This window comes from Neophocaena asiaeorientalis, unplaced genomic scaffold (assembly GCF_003031525.2).
Source record: "Neophocaena asiaeorientalis asiaeorientalis breed wild unplaced genomic scaffold, Neophocaena_asiaeorientalis_V1.1 scaffold96, whole genome shotgun sequence".
Lineage (NCBI taxonomy): Eukaryota > Metazoa > Chordata > Mammalia > Artiodactyla > Phocoenidae > Neophocaena > Neophocaena asiaeorientalis.
The window spans coordinates 645,515-666,226 of record NW_020175831.1 but is presented as its reverse complement, the minus strand read 5'-3'; the positions used below and the strand labels follow the sequence as shown (position 1 = coordinate 666,226).

Genomic DNA, 20,712 nt, shown 5'->3' with positions numbered 1-20,712 from the left:
GTGGGGAGTTTCTTGCCTTTCGGCAGGTCTGAGGTCTTCTGCCAGCATTCAGTAGGTGTTCTGTAGGAGTTGTTCCACATGTAGATGTATTTCTGATGTATTTGTGGGGAGGAAGGTGATCTCTGCGTCTTACTCTTCCGCCATCTTGAAGCTCCTCTGATCATGTGGTTTTTGACTTTTCTTTATTTAATGTGGTGTATCACATTGATATGCATATGTTGAACCATCCTTGAGACCCTGGAATGAGTCTAATTTGATCATGGTGTATGATCCTTTTTATGTATTGGATTTGGTTTGCTAATATTTTGTTGAAGATTTTTGCATCAATGATCATCAAAGATATTGGCCTGTAATTTTCTCTTTTTGTAGTGTTTTTGGCTGGTTTTGGTATCAGAGTGACGGTGGCTTCATAGAATGAATTTTGGGAGTGTTCCCTCTTCTGTCTTTTGGAATAGTTTGAAAAGGATTGGAATAATTTCTTTTGTTTTGTAGAATTCCCCAGTGAAACTGTCTCGTCCTGGACTTTTGTTTGCAGTTAGTTATTTTTTTATTATAGATTCTATTTCACTTCTAGTGATCAGTCTGTTCAAATTATCTGTTTCTTCTTCACTTAGTTTTGGCAGGTTGTTTGTAGAAATTTGTCCATTTCTCCTAGTCTGTCCAATTTGGCCTATAACTGTTCATAGTATTCTCATGGTTTTTTGTATTTCTGTGGTATCAGTGGTTGTTTCTCCTCTTTCATTTCTTATTTTGTTTATTTGGGTCCTCTTTTCTTCTTGATGATCCTTGCTAGAGTTTTGTCAATTTTATTTATCTTAAAAAAAAAAAAAAGCTTAGTTGTTTTTTTTTTTTAATTCTCTATTTTATTTCCTCTCCGATCTTCATTTCCTTCCTTCTGTTGACTTTGGGTTTTGTTTGTTCTTCTTTTCCTAATCTTCTATGTGGTCGTTTAGGCTGTTTGAGATTTTTCTTGTTTCTTGAGAAAAGCTTCTATTGCTATGAATTTCCCGTTTAGAACTGTTTTTACTTCATCCCATAGGTTTTGTGAGGTTGTGTTTTCATCGTCATTTGTCTTGGTATTTTCTGATTTCCTCCTTGATTTCATCATTGACTCACTGTTTTTTTTTTTTTTTAGTAGCATGTTATTTAGTCTCTGTGTGTTCTTTTTTTTTTACCCCCCATGTTTCTTTCTGTGGCTGATTTCTACTTTCATAGCACTGTGGTCAGAAAAAATGCTTGAAGTAATTTCTAGCCTCTTAAATTTTTTGAGGCTTGTTTTCTGACCTAGTATGTGGTTTATCCCAGAGATTGTTCCATGCGCACTTGAAAAGAATGTGTATTCTGTCTTTTGTTTTTGGATGTAGTGTCCTGTAGATATCAGTTAAGTGCAACTGGTCTAATGTGTCATTTAGGACCTTTCTTGCCTTATTGATTTTTCTGTCTGGAAGATCTGTCCATTGATGTTAGTGGGGTGTTAGTCTCCTGCTATGTATTCCTGTCAGTTTCTCCCTTTGTGTCTGTTAGTATTTGTTTTATACATTTAGGTGCTCCTATATTGCATATATGTTGAGTGTAATATCCTCTTGTGTTGATCCCTTTATCATTATATAATGTCCTTCTTTGTCCTTATGGACTTTGTTTTAAAGTCTATTTTGCCTGATATGGGTATTGCTACCCTTGCTTTCTTGTCATTTCCATTTGTGTGAAATATCTTTTTCCATCCCCTCAATTTCAATCTATGTGTTTTGTGCCCTGAAGTGAGTCTCTTGTAGGCAGCGTACTGAAAGGTCTTTTTTTTTTTTTTTTAAGATGTTGGGGGTAGGAGTTTATTAATTTATTTTTGCTGTGTTGGATCTTCGTTTCTGTGTGAGGGCTTTCTCTAGTTGTGGCAAGCGGGGGCCACTCTTCATCGCGGTGCATGGGCCTCTCACTATTGTGGCCTCTCTTTTTTGCAGAGCACAGGCTCCAGACACGCAGGCTCAGTAGTTGTGGCGCACGGGCCTAGCTGCTCTGCGGCATGTGGGATCTTCCCGGACCAGGGCTCGAACCCGTGTCCCCTGCATTAGCAGGCAGATTCTCAACCACTGTGCCACCAGGGAAGCCTGGAAGGTCTTTTTAAAATCTAATCAGCCACTCTTTTGATTGGAACATTAATTCATTGACATTTAAAGTAATTATTGATAGGTATGTACTTATTGCCATTTTAGATCTGGTTTTCCAGTTGAGTTTTGTAGTTCTTTGTTCATTTCTTCTCTTTGTTTTTTCCTTCTGTGGTTTGATGGTTTTCTTTTCTATTATGCTTGAGTTCCTTTCTTTTTAGTTTTTGTGAATCTATTGTATGTTTTTGATTTGTGGTTACCCTGGTTTTATCTTCTTGCTTTAGACTGATAGTCATATAAGTTCAAACACATTCTATAAAAGATCTTTCTTTTCTACTCCCCTCCCCCACATTTTGTGATTTGGATGTAAAATAGGACATCTTCACGTTTATCCTTTTGCTGTTAATTGTAGTTATCACTTTTACAAAATTGATTGTTTTGTAGTCTGTGTACTGGTTTACTTAAGTGACCTTTGATATATTTACCTTTCCTATTGTGATTTTTCCTTTCCTATAGATTCTTACTTTTGTATTTAGAGAAGACCTTTCAAGATTTCTTTCAGGGTAGATTTGGTATTGCTGTATTCTTAGTTTTTGCTTGTCTGAGAAATTCTTTTTCTCATTCTACTCTAAATGAAAATCTTGCTGGGTAGAGTATACTAGGTTGCAGGTTTTTCCCTTTCAGGACTTTGAATATATCATGCCACTCCCTTCTGCCCTACAAAGTTTCTGCAAGGAAATAAGCTGATAGCCTTATGGGGGTTCTCTTGTAACTGACTTTGTTTTTCTCTTGCTGCCTTTAGAATCCTCTTTTATCTTTAACTTTTGCCATTGTAATTATGGTATGTCTTGGTGTAGGTCTGCTTGGGTTCATCTTGTTTGGGACCCTCTGTGCTTCCTGTACCTGGATATCTGTTTCCTTATTTATGGCTGAAAACTTCCCAAACCTAATTTCTTCAAATAAATTTTTGATCCCCTCCTAACTTCTCCTTGTGGAACCCCTATTATGTGTAGGTTGGCATGCTTTATATTATCCCATAGATCTTGTCTGTTGCTTTCATTTTTTTTCCCATTGGTCTTTCTGTCTGCTGTTCTGATGGGGTGATTTCCATTATTTTATCTTCCAGATCACTTATTCATCCTGTGTTATTTAATCTGCTATTCATTGCTTCTAGATTGGTTTTTATCTTGGTGATTGAATTGTCTAATTTTGATTGGCTCCTCTTTAGAGTTTCTAGTTCCATGTTACAGTGATCTGCATTTCTATCGATACTCTTTCTTAATTCCTTTAGCATTTTTATTACCTCCTTTTCGAACTCAGGGTCTAGTAGACTGAAGTCTGTTTCATTAATTCTTTCAGGGGATTTCTCGTGTTCTTTTAATTGGGAGTAGTTCCTCTTTTTCATTTACTTAACTGTTTCTCCTAAAATCAGAGACAGAGAAAGTTATCTACTGTGGTCTGGAAGGGGTGTTTTTATGTGGGAACATCCCTGGGTAAGACTGTGAGTCCAATATTTTTGGTGCAAGGGCTGGTTTTGGTATGGAGGCCAGTCACGTATTTCCTTAAGGCCATTATTCCCTTGATAGTGGGTGTGATTGGTGTTGTGGTGTCCAGAGCCTTCACTGGGCCTCCTCTTTGCTCTGTGGCTGTCATATCCCTGTCAGGGATGGGGTTTGCTGCTTGGTTGTTGGGAGTAGAAGCCTTGAGGGTCAGGTTTGATAAGGCTTCATCGCCCTGAAGTGTGTGCTGTGTCTCAAAGGAGATGATTGCTGAAGCAAGTGAGGCCCCTGTGGTCACAGCAAACCTATGTGCTGCCCATGCAGGTATGTTCAGTTCTGCCTGGAAGCAGCCCAAGGTCGCGTCGCTTTCTCCGTTACGTTCATCCCAGACCTAGTACTAGGCTGTAGTGTGGGGTGGGCTGGTGCTGTGGCTGCAGGAATGGAGGTGTTTGTGCTGCTGCCCGGGACTTGGGCTGCCTCCATGACAGGCCTCTCCCAGGACCTGTCCACCCTAGATCTGGCCCCAGGTTACAGTGTGGGGTGGGTGGAACTGGAGAGCTCCCACGGGGAAACAAACTGCTGTGTATTCCTCCCCAGGGACTGTCTGCACAGAGACATGCATCTCTGTGGCACCACTGTGTGTGTGTGTGCTGGCAGTGGATTGCGATGCTGGACCTGTGCCCCGCTGTTCACATGCTGACAATGAGCTCTGAGATTTGGCCTAGACCACACCCCAGGCCCTCCAGGCTATCTCCATGCAGTTAGACAGAGTCCTATCCCAGGGCCTATCTGCCCGAGATTCAGCATCTTTCCACTGTGCGTTCCAGCAGCCCTGCTCTGCATGCCTTTGGGACTGGGAAGGGCAGGAGGTGGCAGCTGTTAGTACTGGTCTCCCTCCACCCTGATCGCTAGGCAAGTCAGCATGCACACACTCCCTGCAATCAGAGTCCAGGCCACTCCAGCCTCTCCCAGCAGACCTCCCAGCAGGCAAGGGGGCTCCCCAGAGTGAGAGCCTGCCCATGGGGACCTTTCCTCCTTCACAGATCCCTCCCAGGGGTGCTGGTCCCATCCTGATGCCTTTTTTTTATGTGTTTGGTCCTACCCAATTACATGGAAAATCTTTTCGGCAGCTTTAGTTGTGTAAGAGATCTTCTGCCAGTTTCCAGTTGGTTTTACGTGTGAATTGTTCCACCTGCAGGTGTATTTTTGATGTGTTTATGGCGGTAGGTGAGCTCCACATCCTCCTACTCCACCATCTTGATCCTCCTTCCCCCAAATGGTTTTATATCTATAATAATATAGAATCTCATGGCCACCCAATTTTATGGTCATCTCATGTCATAAATTTGAAAAGGCTGGCAGTCTTGTCTCTCGCTATTAAAAGCCTATGGTTAATGACTGCTGAAGAAACGTGAAGAGTGGGTAGCATATACCTAATTATTTCCAAACGTGTAAACAGAACAAAAGGTGCAGTAATTTAAGAATGCCAGGACTAAGCAAACCAGCAGTGTGTTCTTTTTTGCCATATATAAAATACTTCACGCCACATTTTTTCAAGTGCATTCAGTTTGACTATAAGAAAATTTAATTTTGGGGGCCAGAAGTTAATCATATACAGTATTTGCAAACCAGCTTAACTCAACCCTGATTACTCATCTGTTTAAAACTTCACATTTATGGCACAGCAAATGAAGATGCAAACAAATTGGTTGACTTTTTTTTTTTTTTTTTGGCTTCCTTTCTGATTGGCTGTTCACAAGGCCACAAAGGGACCCTAACACTAGTAGTCTGTTTCCCTGGTTCTTTACCTATGCAGTCCTTTTATGGAACTTGCTGGCTTTAATAATGAAGGGAAGATTGATGGTCATATCCCATTCATCAGGAACAGGACAGGAACCTGTCTTTGACTAGAGGAGTTTAATTTTGACTTTCGGCTGGTACAAGCACACAGTAATGCTGGTTAAATTAAGGCTTTTCCTATATTACTTATATTGTGAAAAGTTATTCAAAGAGTATACTAACATAACCTCTTGAAAATCACATAAGAGAAGATGTTCATTTATGCAGTAAGTCAGTCATCTGTGGCTGTCTGGATAATGAAAATCTAGCATAACTCAATCCATACAAACGACTGCCTGCTTTGGCGATTAGAATATACACGTTGGAAATCTAAACACTTCCTCTACCAAGCATAGTGAGGTGCACTGTGAGCCATGTAGCTTCGACTTTTTGAATGTTTACAGAAAGCTGACCCTTGATGATGAAAGAGACCTTTATTTTAAAAAACAATTGGTCAGTTTATTTTCAGAATAAGAGTTGATCCATGTTTTCAGTTTATTGCCATACACAAAACATTTTATAAAATAATAGGGTAGACTGCCACTTCAACATCTTCATGTAACAACTTCACAGTGCAAGAAAGTGATTACCATTAAGTATGAAGACATCTAAAGCCAGCTAGTACTTTAAGTACAGGGCAGAATACTTTTTGTGATTCTTCCTAAAAAAATGTTGGCATATTCATTAAATGCCCAGGTTACAAAAATCACTTAGTATCCATTTCTTATCTTTCAGTATATTTTAAAAACCTACATGGCATCATATTAAATGCTGGTGGGGGAAAATAGTATAAGAATCTAAAAACTTTCCAAGTAGCACAATAATTTAAAACCAACTAAGAGAAAGCATTCCCCCAAATATTTCTGTATGTAACTTTGTGTCCCTTACCACAGTAACAAAGTGAAAAAGCCATTATACCTTAGAAAGAAACTAAAGGAAAAGATTTCATTCTTCCTTTGAAAATACAATTTCTTAGCTCTTAAATAAAGAAAGAAACTTTAATTTTGTGTGTGGGTGTGTGGATCATAAGTAAAAATATCAAATTTATGTCAGTTGTACAAATGTCTCATTTAGGAAAGAAAGTGAATACTTCGATTCAAAGGATTTGAAACTATTTCATCATTATAAGAAAAGTGTAATTTTAAGCTAAAAAAACTGTGACACATTGAACTAATATAAATCATCCACTAGCATATCCTATTGTTTATCATAAAATCCATAATTAAGGAGTAATAGGTAAAAGATCTTCTTCCAACATTTGGTCACATCAGCTAATCAGCCCTGGGCAAACCCCACACACCCCGAGTTTCAGGATCCTCATCTCTTATGTGAGAGTCCTGGGCTAACGGCCCTTTAACATCCCTTCCAATTTACAAATTTGTATAGCACTGTTAAGCTTACATAATCCTTTTGAGAATGAGCTGTTTCAACTCAATGTATTTACCAGATAAAGTTCCCCATTTAAGTAGTAAAGCTGTTCTTTAAACATTTAAAATCTTACTTTAAAATTTATTTTCAGTGTACTTCCCTGTCACCTTAAAAGATGAGGTAAGACTAACAACTTAGTCTCCTGACTTTCATAGTCTCTTAGACCAGGCGGCTGACAGTGATCAGCAGATACAGCCTGAGCCCTCACGCCAATTCTAGGCAGCTTTGGGCTATACTCTGAGTCTCAAAAACGAAGATGATACCACCTGTTTGGTATCTCTGTCTTAAAGCCTAACAGAGTTATAATATACTGAATATACCAAAAATCTGTACACTACAAATTAACATTCGAATGCAAACATTTGAATGTGATAAGCCCAAGGTGACTTTTTCCTGATAAAGTATAGATATTTTTCATAACATGTTTTTTGTCAATACCTGTGCATTTACGGTTCTAATCCTTTGGTTACCTGACTCTTCTTCTGTAGCTAACTTGTCTCTTGCTTCCAATTATGCTTCTAATTGCACCAGAGTCTAGAAGTCTGACCTTTCAATAGGTGAAAACCAAAATATAAAGATCTGTTATGTTAGCAAATGTGGTATCATCATTACTCACTTTAAAAGCGTGGCTTCCTAACTAGGTGAGGCATCAGACTGGTCTAGGAAGTGTTATAAAAACTGAGATTCCTGGACTCCAGCCACAGTCTGATTCTGTATGTCTGGAGTAGGACTCAGAAAAACTTTCTCAAAAGCGCCCCCAGGTAATCTCAACAATCTTTAGTACAGTTTTTGCGACTCACTGTTCTGCCCTCAATTTCTTAAAGTCAATTTAGAATTTTAGCAGCTGTTAGGTTTTAGTATAAAAATTTCCCATTGCATTAATCATAAGCATATTCAAAGTAGATTGCCCATGATCTTGGTTTAGTTCCATAGGAAATCAATCATTACAATCCTTTGCAATAAAATTAAAACATGATAAATTAACTTCAGAGTGAAGACAATGCATGTAGATGCTGAAAGGTGGCTGGTTCTACACTTAACAGGGCAACTGTTTACCGCTTTAATTGTCGTCAGTCGTGTAAATCTGTAAATCATCTTATTACATCTGTCATTACTAAATAAAGGCTGGCAGAACTCCTCTAAAACAGAAAGATGGCTAACTGGCTAATCGATATTAAGGAAATGTTTCTAGCAGACATAAAAGTATTTCTTAAAAAAACTACAAAACTACACAGCTTCCTGTAGAAACCCAAAGACTTCTACGCTTCTGAAGTCTACTGTAAAGAGAAAGTTGACCAGAACTACAGTTGTTTAAAAATGTTCAATTAACTGTGAAAATTTAAGTGTAAAATAGGTACAACTTCATCCTTTAGGAGATTTAATGGGCATAAAAGGAATTTAACTTACCACTTATTCTATCTACCCAAATAGTTAACTGTGAAAACGACACATGAAGTATTTGGTATAGTGTAGTTCTGAACACCATCCCTTCCAAATTTAATAAAAAAACACATCTGGATTTTCCAGGGGTCCCAAGTGTGTCTAGGCACTGCGGAATGTCGTCATGTCTTTCGGTTCTCTGCTGGGAACACACCAGTCGTCAGCCTCGTGGTTGGTGTTGTAATGCTTCCAGGCAGCTTTGTTATATACCGGGAGTCTTTCTATTGATTCTGTTGACAGAGCCTGAAAGTCAAAGCAGGACCTATATCAGGCATTTTTTGGGAATGCATTATTTGAGAAAATCTACAGTGGCCAAAAGGTTACTACAAATTAAACAATACTTCATTGGATTTGTATTTTATCAAACATAAGACCATCTACATACATTTTAAAATAGAGCACATCTTTGAAACGTGTTATTTACTAAGCCCAAGGCAACTGCTTGATGTGCATGTTGAGTTTATTGCTTGCGGTAATTCTCCAGCCAGCCTGGGAGCTGCTGGATTGAAGTGTGATAGACATTCTTATAAAACATGACAAACAGAAGTTGGTTAACTGAAAAAGTCAGTTAAGTGTAAAAGCATAAAAATTTACATATGTACCTTATGTAATTGTACAATCATTTAATGAAATCTGGGTTTGATCCTGTGTCTTCTCCTACATTAACGTCACTAATTTTAGTTATAGCATGATTTCTGTATATGATTTCTGCATCATGCATCGCTGACCCTCTGTATCACCCCCCCACCCCCGCATGCATACCAAAGTCTGCCCATGCTCAAGTCGCTTATATAAAATGCTGTAGTATCTATGTATAATCTTTACACATCCTCCTGTATACTTTAAATCATCTCTAGATTAATTATAATAGCTAATACAATGTAAATGCTATACAAATATGACGTAGATATTATGTAAATAGGTGCTGATGTGCAGCAAATTCAAGTTCTGCTTTTTGCAACTTTCTGGAATTTCTTTTTTCCTCAAATATTTTTTAGTCGTGTTCAGATCTATGGATATGGAACCCGGGGATACAGAGGGCTGATTGTAATTTCATGTTTCCAACATATTATCACAATTAATTCACCGTTCTATTTCAGCTTCCCGTGTATCATTGAGATAAACTATGTTCCTCATTATCTTCAAATTAGGATATTTTGGTAGGATTTCAACCTTAAGCCACAGGTATTCCCCAAGATGTAGAAAATATTGAACTGGAAGTTTCATTCCAATAATAGGAAGGAAGGACCTTAATTATTCTATAAGACTTCATGTATTCTATTTTTTTCCCAAATGGAGCTAGAAACCTTTCACCTATACATCATATTCTCTTTATGCTGGAACGCCTTGATCTATAGACTCAAACAAAAATGTTACATTTGATGATAAAAAGGGCATCATGAAGGCAATGTTTTTAAGTTGCTCACAATTGAGATAGTTTAAAAAAAGAAAATTATCTTGAAAGAACTTAACCTTTTCAGACAATTTTTACTTTTTCTAATGTAAAGTCTTTAGCATTTCCTATAAAATAGGTGCCATCTAGTGGCCAGAACAAGAAACTAGTGTCGCTAAAAAATTAGGTACCAACAGCCCACTGCTGAACTAATCCAGGGCTTTCTATCCCTGTAATTTATACTGATTTGTCAGATAAACACATGGAACAACCCAGGCAAGTCTGTTTCCACCAGGTGAGCTATATGCTTACCAAGAGTCACCTGTAATTGTTCCTAAATCTGTTAATATACTTAAATCTGTCATTGTAATTTAATCTAAGTATTGCTTTTAACAAAGCACAAAAAATGGGCGGGGAGGGGGGGGTTCTTTGAAAACTAAGATGAATGTTTCATAAAGACTCATGAAGGAAAGCCACATAAAAATTGCTGTCAAATCAGAAGACAACTGTAAGGAAATGCATAATAATCAACAAGGATTATGCACTTGGCTATTTCTTTGATTAAAGAAACTAAAACAAGGTATTGTAAGTATAGCTTCTGCAAGAAAGATAATTGAAACTTCAATCTGCAGACCCATATGCAAATGAAAGGCCTCAGCAAGTACATCAAAAGGCTGGTGAATCAATGTCAATTCATGTGTCTTATCTTACAAATTTAATTTTAACATAAGTTTTTGAAGCCCCACTTTAACCCAGTTTTTTTTCTATTAACAAAGCCCTGATCATTATAGTCCAGCGTTTCTTACCCACAGTCAAAGAGATCATTTGTCAAAGCAGAGGAGATCCTTGTAATAAAAACATTTATATTTTAATAGCACGAGGTAGAAGAAAATTTCATTACAGTTAAATGCTGGCATCTTATAATCAAAGAAGTATCATTAAGTCCAGAAGACTATAGTCATTACCTTAATGTAGATAACTGCATCTGTCCCATAGCCCTCTAGGGAATACAGCTTTAGGTCTCCTTGGAAGTACTGTGCATAAAGGCGTGATATGGGCAATCCGTAACCAAAACCAGCCTGTTTGATGAGAAAAATGAAATTCTATTCGGAAAGCCACACACTGAAATACTTCTCTAATTAAAATAAACGTTATTGGAGTATCCCAGGGCTATCAGAGCCCACATCTAAAAGATCAGTTAATACTTAAGTATTAAAAATGATCAAGCTGCAGCCCAGTTGAGTACTGCATTAGACGGCTTCCCTCTGGTCATTTAAAATTCCTCATTCTTCTTATTTGTATAAAATGACCTGTGGGGGTCTAGAAGAAGCACGTTTCTCTTCTTTACTGCCCTGCTCCAGAGCATCCCAATACTGCTTTCGGTGATACTACATAAAACATGGCCTCTCTCGGGAGCAAGGGTAGAAAGAGCCTGGTGGCAGCCTAACAGAGCCTGGTGGCAGCCTAACAGATATATGTCATGGCCTCACACCAGGAACTGCAGCCCGTGTTCTGAACCTGAAGAGATCCCTAATAGCTCTCTTTTAATTCTCACTGACAGGTCACTTACCCTGCTTAAAAATCTTTGAAGCACCCCAAAACCCTCCCCACCCCCATCATCCAGACCCACTGCCTAAAAATCCAAGCTTCTAAAAAAGAGCTTTCAAGACTGTAAGATCAGGTCTGTCCACCCACTTTCCAGTCCAGCTGAAGTAAATCTCCTCCTAAGTCCCTCAAACAGATCATGTTATTTTTCACATCTGTGTCTGTTCATTCTGTTCCCAGTATCTGGAATGGCCATCTTTACCTGGATAAATCCTACCAATTCTTTAATACAAAGCAGAACATTTGGATAAATGTAAAAAAGGGTCTTATCACCAACTCAGGTGTTCAATGACATTCCATATAGTACTTCAGTAAAGAGTGCATGTGGATTCAGGAATCTGCTATTAACAAATCCAGGCTCTGGCCTTATCTACCTCTATCACTTATTACTTGATTTTTTTAAACCAGAGTTTCTGTTTACCCCCCCAAATCAACTATCCATTCTCCACATTTCTCCTTGCCCTGGGAGGCTGACCTGAACAGATGTCAGTGGATTTCTTTGCCCTCTGGTTCCAGTGGGTCTAGCCAATGGGAAACCCAGTAGGAGTTCCAAGGGAATCAAGTCAGGGTATTCATCCCCTGCTTCTTTCTCACTGAGGTTGCTTCCCCTGGGCAGGCTGGGTCCCTGGGGAGTAAGCAGCTGCTCTGCAACTTGCCCTTCTGGGTTCTGCTAACTTCTCCTTCTCCCCTTGAGTCAGGGTGGTGACAGCTCTGCGGCTGCTAGCCAGGATTCCTGTGCTATCCCACCCCTGTTTCTGTAATTTGTCTCTTCGTAGATAAGCCTTCCTTGACTTATAATTACCTCTTTCCAGGCGGGACCCTGACTGACACATTAAGTGGCTCTAGAAACGGCCCCAGGAAAACTGCATGAGCAGGTGGCTCAGGATCCCATGGTACCTGATCTACTTTATCACTGCCTCTCCCTGAACCTACCGCACCTGCGGACCCATCAGGCTTCCCCTTTAAGTAGTTAACATAAAAGTAAAATAGCACAGGCCTGGTCCACTGCTGGAGCTACACAGTGGCCCACACCAGCCAAAGTGGACTGCCTTTTCACTACAGCCTCTCTCAGGGCCGGGCCTGAAAGACAGGAGTGAAAGCAAATCCTACCAGTGGGTGGAATTCAAAGTGGAACACCTACATGGACCATGGGCAGTGGCAAATGGGCTGGCTGGTCAGAGACTTGGAAAGAACAAAACTGGATTAACAGAGAAGGTCTAGAAGAGGGAAATGTGGACAGTCCTCTCTGAACAGGCTTACAGCATGAAGACATTCCATCCATGTAGATGCCCACCAGAAGGCATCACGTGGAGGAAGCTCTCAGTCATCAGGTATGACCTGATGACCCCTCCTGTGGAGGTCAAGCAGCCTTTCCCCAGACGCGCCAGTGCTACTGGGTCCACTTACAAAGGGGTCATGACATCAGGAATGAGGCTGTGTAAAAGCCTAACAATAGGCTTACCCTCGGTAAGGCTGCGTAGGTGTAGGCCTCCTGTTTTCTTAAAAATTCAAGTAAATTTTGCATCCTAAACAAACACTTACATGGCATTTACTGTGTGCCAGGTACTATAAAAAGCATTTTAGATATTAACTCAATCTTTATAATAATTCGATTTTTTTTTTTTGGCCACACCACGCTGCATGTGGGATTTTAGTTCCCCAATCGGGGATCAAACCCGTACCCCCTGCAGTGGAAGCATGGAGTCTTAACTATTGGACCATCAGGGAAGTCCATAATTCGAAATTTAAAGCTGGGGAAATTATGGTATTGAAAGGTCAAAAATATTCCCAAGGCTACACAGCTAGGATGTAGTAGAGCTGAGAATGGACCAGACAGTTTAGACTCAGAGTCTGGACTAGTACAGTATGCCGCTCTCCACAAAAATTCTACAATGTTTGTTCACTACAAAAGCAGCATATCCCTTTTCTCCACTTCTTAGAGTAAAATCAGGATCTAAGAAGACACTGGTGTTTATTTGACCTTTTCTGTCCCACGGCACATGGATGCCTACCCATATCTCAACTTGAAAAGCACATTCCTAGGGCAATCATTTTAAAAGTTTGGTAAGACATGAACTGTATTACAGTTGTAGAATGTGCTGTGCAATTAGAATGAAGTCCTTTTAGTAACTTCGTAGGAAAGAGTCTAAAATAGACCCATCTTATACTGTTTTTAATCACATTACAGTGTAACTCCAGTGTATATGCCAGAGAACCTTCAAAGCCCAGAAGAACAAGAGTTTTTCCAGAATTACAGGTAAGAGATTTGGCAAAGTGCTCTTCTGGGTGTTGGAGGACCATGGATGAGTCCATTCAAAAGCTAACCTTATTAAAACTTGAAAATAGGTGACTATGATCAGTTAAAAAACCTATTAACGCCATTATCATTTGAGCCATTTTCAGGTTGGCAAACTGATCAGAGCTCTAGTCATACTTCTCAGTCTCAAACATGTAATCTTTCTAATTACAAGTACTTGAGGGGAAAAAAACCCCAAACACTGAAGATTAAACCAAGTACTAGTAAAGCTGGTAATTTAGGCTTCACATTAGAGATAATATATCAAAATGTGGTTTACCACGTGGAAACTACTGACACACCACTATTTACCTTGTCCTTGCAACAAGAACTCTAAAACCATACTCCTTGTCCTATGCTCTTATCATTTTTAAAAAAAAGCATTTTAAAAACTATAAATTTAGAGGAAAGTGGGGTTTTTCCCCCCTAACAGCTTCATTTCGTCCTTGTGGTGAAACCTACACAATGGCTTTACTGATTTATGTGGTAAATTATTTTATGACAAGTCACGAAAACCTGCTTCACAATTTCTTGATCACATACCAAGGGCACTGCTCGGGACGTCTCAACGCGAGGCCGGGGTGCAGTTGAATACATGTAGTTGAAGAGTCGGTCAATTTTCCTCAGAGGAACACCACCTCCTCGGTCACTCATCTAAGGTAATAAAGGATCATAGCCTGTCACCAAGTCCAAGAAACAGCAAAATACCAACACATGCTGTGTCACCATTTAACTGCTGGCTGAAAAGCTCTGCTTTCCAAAATGAATACCACGTGATACAAGTTGCGAATGTAAACATTTCCATCACTGCTGGACTTAACCCCTCTAATATGTAGAATTCTAAGACATAAGAACTCCACTGTAATACAAATTTCAATGCTGTGGCTTTGTGTAATTATTGCAGTCACACTAATGATGCAGTACAGCACACAATGGGGCATAGGCTTAGCTTATCTTGGATGTAACAATAAATTTGTAATTCCTTTCTAGCAGGCAGTTTGGCAACCAGATGAAACATGCATGTACCCTTTGACACAACGTTTATCCTGAGAAAATAATCCGGAAAGCATGCTAAGTACGTATGAGAATATCCATCACAGTACTGTGTAGAACAGCTAAAACTGGATTACCACCTCAATAGGGGGCTATTTAAGTAAACTAACATACATTCTAAAACAGAATACTATTTCGCCACTAAATATTAGGTAGAACTGTATGTACTGGCATGAGAGGCTCATAAAATATTGTTAAGTAGCAAAAAAAAATGGAGAAGCATTTATGACATTCTAATTCTGCAAAAATTGTAAAGAAGTCTAACGAAATATAATTGTCAATGGAATTATGAGTGACTTTCTTCTTTTGGGGTTTTAGTTTCTTAATTTTTTTCCACAATTACCTCTATTATGGAAATAAAAGTATAATTTCCATTTTCAGGGAGGAAAAAAACAGAACCATTTCATTGTGTTTTAGAGTCTCATCTACAAGTAATTTCACAGCACAGTCTCCCAGACAACTTTCTGGTGAGTTATAAAGGACACAGTTCTTTACATTGTTCTTATGTCATTTTCCAACTCAAATCATATGGTAGATTGAATTTAGTAATTTATTTAGATTGTCTTCGTTGTTTTCCTTCAGTTAACATGGACTTGTTTTCCTAGCTATCGTACAGCTTATCTTTTAATCTACTTTAGCCATTTTCCCTTGTCACAAAATCTAAATTGATTCTATCTATAATATTAACATGGTTGTGATATACAAACCTGGTTTTAACATGTGTATAGATATACAGATAAAAACTGTATGGAATGATACATATTAAAAAGCCAATGTGAATGGCTTACAGCTGAGTTTTTATATAGTCTCTAAAAATATTTATGTGCACATCTATTACTCTCACAATGGAAATTCATAGCTATTTTAATTTTTCAAATACAAATCTGCTTTGAAATATCATTTGAAGACTGGCCTCTGATGTCTATAATTAGATAACTACAGTATAAAAATATACAAGCACTTTATTAAGAACTTATATATGTAGCATTATGCTTGAAATTGTTCTTGGCTATGAATTCAAGCCCTGTGAAGAGATTTATTTTAGTAAGATGAATGAAGGGCTCTGGGTATTTTCTGAGATCCATCAATTTGTTAATTATTCATCCTTTAATTTAATGCTCTGCTGCACATTTACTGGTAACATGAGTCAAGTGTGGTTCTATAAATATTAAGTAAACAACACATTAGATACTAAGATTAAAAGGTACACTTCAATAAATATTTCCTGATTTTCCTTAACCTTTTGGTCAGAAACACTACAGCAATCCAGCAGGTATGAAACAAGAAGTGATTTCTAGCCATAGGTTAGTATGATAAAAGCAGCGAGTGGAAAAGAAAGGCCAGGGGTGACTCTGAGAAGTGTCATCTCATTAGAGGTGGAGGGGTAATCTAAGCCATGGAAATATAGTTAAAAATTGATAAAGGTAACTGCTTTTGCTTTGCAGCCAAAAATACAATAAACTGGAACCAGTACATTTTTGAAGTGGTCAAAAGATTTTCCAAGAGAATTGTAACAGGTATTATAACAGAACCTGAGTTCTTTGGGAAAAAGGGACAGAGGGAATAACGGAGAGACAGACAGACACGTTTGGTCTGCATATATTTAAGACAAGAAGAATGGCACTCTGATGACAAATATATTGCGAAAGAGATGTGAAAATTGAAAAACTCTAAATATTATTTGAAGAAAAAAAAATCAAGAATCATAGAAACATAAGCCTACACCAAGGAAAAGGAAAGAGACTGTGAAGGAGAAGGGCAGTGTGGAGTAATGTCAACAGGAAGGCAGAGGAAGAGAAGTTTGCCAATTACTTTGAAAATTTTCTCCTCAGCGCATGAAATCACCACCTCTCAATGTCATCTGAGACCTGCCATCCCTAAAGTCCTGTTTCCCATAACACTAGGCTCCCTGGGCTAATATATGTGGATTTTCAGGTCCACGGGAAATGAACCACTACTAACTTGATGACAGTTCTGAAGGCAGGAAATTTACTAATCCTGAATTCACCCATAGCTCCTAAAGTTTCTTAGTCAACAGCTTTTAAATGTCCGGTTTGTAAAACTGCTAACAGTGAATGAACCAAGACATTTAAGTTTTAATTTATAAGACATGTGGCTGTAAACACTTATGTTATTTACTGAATATAGACCAAACACCAAATCTGAAACAGTAGCTAGACTTGTAAGTCAGAAAAAACCAATTCTTTTGCAGGATTTTTAGCAGAGGGATAAAAAGTAAAAAAAAAAATGTCAATAGTTTCAACAAGCTATAAGAATGGGGGGCAAAAAAATCCAGGCCTTGATCCTGAAAAGTCTAGAGTAAGTGATGGGGATGAAAGCTCTACTGAAGAAAATTAAAGCAAGCATTTAACATGGAAAGCGGTAACAAGAGCAGATGCAGTCATATGACCTGGATGTGAGGAGAGCCTGATATAGCTAAGGACTTGTACAGAAGCTTCTGGAACAGTCTGTTCAAAACCCTTGTAAGCCTTTCTTTCTTTAAACAGCTTTATGGAAATATAATTCACATACCATACTATTCACCCATTTAAAGTATACAACTCAATGGTTTTTAACATACAGGCATACCTGGGAGATATTGTGAGTTCAGGTCCAGATACCACAGTAAAGCAAATATCACAATAAAACGAGTCACTTGAGTTTTCTGGTTTCCCAGTGCCTATAAAATTATGTTTACACTTATCCTGTAGTCTATTAAGTGTGCAACAGTATTATGTCTAAAAAAATGTACATAAACATTAATTTAAAAATATAAAACAAAAAACAATTAGAATATCAAAGATCACTGATCGCTATAATAAACACGATAATGAAAAAGTTTGAAATATTGCAATTACCAAAATGTGACACAAAGAAAGGAAGTGAGCAAATGCTGTTCGTAAAATGATGCCAACAGACTTGCTCAACGTAGGGTTGCCACAAACCTTCAGTTTTTTACAATAATGCTGCAAAGTACAATAGAGTGAAGTGCCATAAGACAAGGTATGCCTCCATTCACAGGTATGTACAACCACCACCAGTCAATTTTAGAGTATTTTCATGAAACCACGGGCTCTTTACTGATTACACTCCTAAGCAACCACTAATGTATCTCTTGTCCCTATGTATTTGTCTATTCTGGACTTTTCACATACATTAAATCATAATGGGTGGCCTTTTGTGATTAGTTTCTTTCACTTACCATATTGTTTTCAATGTTGTAGCATCCATGTTGTAGCATGAGCCAATACCTCATTCCCTTTATGGCCAAATGATATTCCATTGTATGGATGTACCACATTTCTGTTGATCTATTCATCAGCCGATGAACATCTGGGTTGTTTCTAGATTTTGGCTACCGTGAATAATGTTTCTATGAACACACATGTATAAGTTTTTGCTTAAATACCTGTTTTTCAAGCTTTTTGGGGTATATACCCAGGAGTGGAATTGCTGGGTTATTATGAACCTTTCTTTATACCAGACAGACACAGAGTCCCTAAGCAAAGCCTGTCCCCCAGCACAGAATGAGTCACTGATGAGTGCTGAAGAGCTCAGTGAACCTTGATCCATACAGTGATGGATGACCGCAAGTAATGGAAAGCAGCTGCAGACAAGCATGCTAAAGCACAGGAAACACAAGCAGAAAAAGGTACAAGAAAGACCATGCTGCAGCACAACTGATGCCCCAAAGCGGAAGACATATGGGACTTATTTTGAATCAAACAGACCCTAATAAGCAAGTAACTGACACATAACTAACCAAAAATTAGGCACACATTAGCATCTGGAATGGAAAAAAGAGACACGTTCACATTACCTTTTCAGCAGAGAATATTCCCATATATTTATTTGTGCCTCATTCTTTTATATGAATAGCCAAGAGGGATAAACAGAAAAAAGGAATTCAGAGGAAACAGTACAAAGAGCTGAAGCATTTTAATTTTTAAAAAAATAACTAATATCACTATCCTCTGAGTGACTTAAAGAAAAGATGAAACCAGAACAGAATACTACAAAAAAAAGGAATAATAAAAAATAAGTTCCTGGGAAATTTATAATAGAAATAAAAATTCAATAGAGGAGTTGGGAATTCAAAGTCAAAGAAATCTCAAAGTAGAATGAAAAGTTCAAGATATAAAAAAGAAGAAGAAAAGATAAAAATCAGAGGGCCATTTCACAAAGCCCAATATCTTTGAAATATGACTATCAGAAAGAGAAACAGTAAAGAAAGTATTTCAAAGAAACAGTGGAAATTCTAAAGGACCCAGCTCAATGGGTACAAAAAGGCTCACATCAAGTCACATCATTATGAAATTTCAGAACAGAGCTGAAGATCTTAAGAACTTCAATTAAACAAAGAAAACAACAAAACCTGTCACTTATAACTGGTCACATACAAAGGAACAGGAATTGGAATAAGCATAAGTCTTCTCAAAAGGAATAGCAGGAGTGACGTCAGCAGAAACAGTGGAGAAAGGACCTCCAAAAAGTCCTCCATCAAAGCACCAAAGCAAAAACGCAAAAATTGTCAGGACTCTGGAAATTAACCGAAGGCTTGTAGCAATCTGGGGAGTATTGACTCAAGAAAAACAACAATGAGCTTTGTGGTATTTTAACTTGGCTTATTCCCACCTCCCATTCCCCCACCCATCAACAACTTGCAGCCAGAGTTGCCTGGCAGCCACTGGGAAGACTATCTTTCTCTGACCTGATTCTGTGCTCCCCAGTGCGAAAAAGTCTTCGGTGCACGTACCCCGCATCCTCAAACACTTGTCAAAAACACTTAGAGGTAACTAGTTAATCTGACAGCTGCCTGAGGCAGTCTACGACAGTTAAGGCAAATAATAGGCTACCCAAAAAACTTAGTAGGAAAAGCTAAGGAATGAGATGTCCACAGGGGCTTAGGATATCCTGAAATCTAGAAGGTCATGCTCATGCCCAGGGCTATGTTCAGGAAGAACCTAAGAGGGTCCTAATCTTTCACCTCTGACTAACCTTGAGGCTCTGTATAAGCAGAACCTGAAGGTTAATTCAGAGTTGTCAACTGCCTGGCTAAACACTGAAGGTGTGCCCCAACAGGCACACAGAGTCTCTTGACAAAGACTGGGAGAAGGCATTTAAAGAAACCTCGGTCCAATCATTAGCTGACCACTAAGCAGAAAGCACACACAACAAAGAATACATTACAGAATTAGTTTTATAATGAAAAGTCACCAAACAAACAACTACCACCCACAACTTTAGGGACCTGGAAAGTAACTGATCTTCAGAGTTGTTGCATCACATATATATATTTTTACATCATACCCAATTTTCTTTATTAATATATTACACTAATATGGTACATGTGTTACAATTAATGAACCAATAGTGATACGTGATTATTAACTAAAGTCCACATTTTGTTCACATTATGCCTTTTTTCCGTAACAGGACACCCCATTACGTTTGATTGTCAGGAAAATGTCTCCTTAGGCTTCTCCTGACTGTGATAGTTTCTCAGACTTTCCTTGTTTCTGCTAACCTTTCAGAGTTTTGAGGAGTTCTGGAGAGTATTTCATAGACCGTCTCTCAGCTGGGATCTGTTTGATGTTTTGCTCATGGCTTGACTGGCGTAAAGGGTTTGGGGAAGGAAGACCACAGAGGTAAAGTGCTCTTCCCATCAGGGGTTCCTACTATCAACATGACTCATATTTTTGGTTATGGTATTTTTTTTTAAACATCTTTATTGGAGTATAATTGCTTTACATTGCTGTTAGTTTCTGCTGTATAACAAACTGAATCAGCTATACATATACATATATCCCCGTATCTCCTCCCTCTTGTGTCTCCCTCCCACCCTCCCTATCCCACCCCTCTAGGTGGTCACAAAGCACCGAGCTGATCTCCCTGTGCTATGTGGCTGCTTCCCACTAGCTGTCTATTTTACATCTGGTAGTGTATATATGTCCATGCTACTCTCTCACTTCATCTCAGCTTACCCTTCCCCCTCCCCGTGTCCTCAAGTCCATTCTCTACGTCTGAGTCTTTATTCCTGTCCTGCCCCTAGATTCTTCA

At 38.5% G+C, this 20,712-nt stretch overlaps 1 protein-coding gene across 1 annotated transcript in view; it reads right to left on the bottom strand.

Moving 5' to 3' along the window:
• Positions 1-5,852: 5,852 nt before the first annotated feature.
• The window catches only part of PDK1 (pyruvate dehydrogenase kinase 1), a 36,666-nt gene continuing 21,806 nt past the window's right edge, over positions 5,853-20,712 (bottom strand). The window contains exons 9-11 of the mRNA XM_024732862.1: positions 14,143-14,253; positions 10,664-10,777; positions 5,853-8,548 (exon numbers count right to left, since the gene is read on the bottom strand). Of these exons, the coding sequence (XP_024588630.1) occupies positions 8,408-8,548; positions 10,664-10,777; positions 14,143-14,253 (366 nt within the window). The 3' untranslated portion in view covers positions 5,853-8,407. The remainder of the gene's footprint in view (positions 8,549-10,663; positions 10,778-14,142; positions 14,254-20,712) is intronic.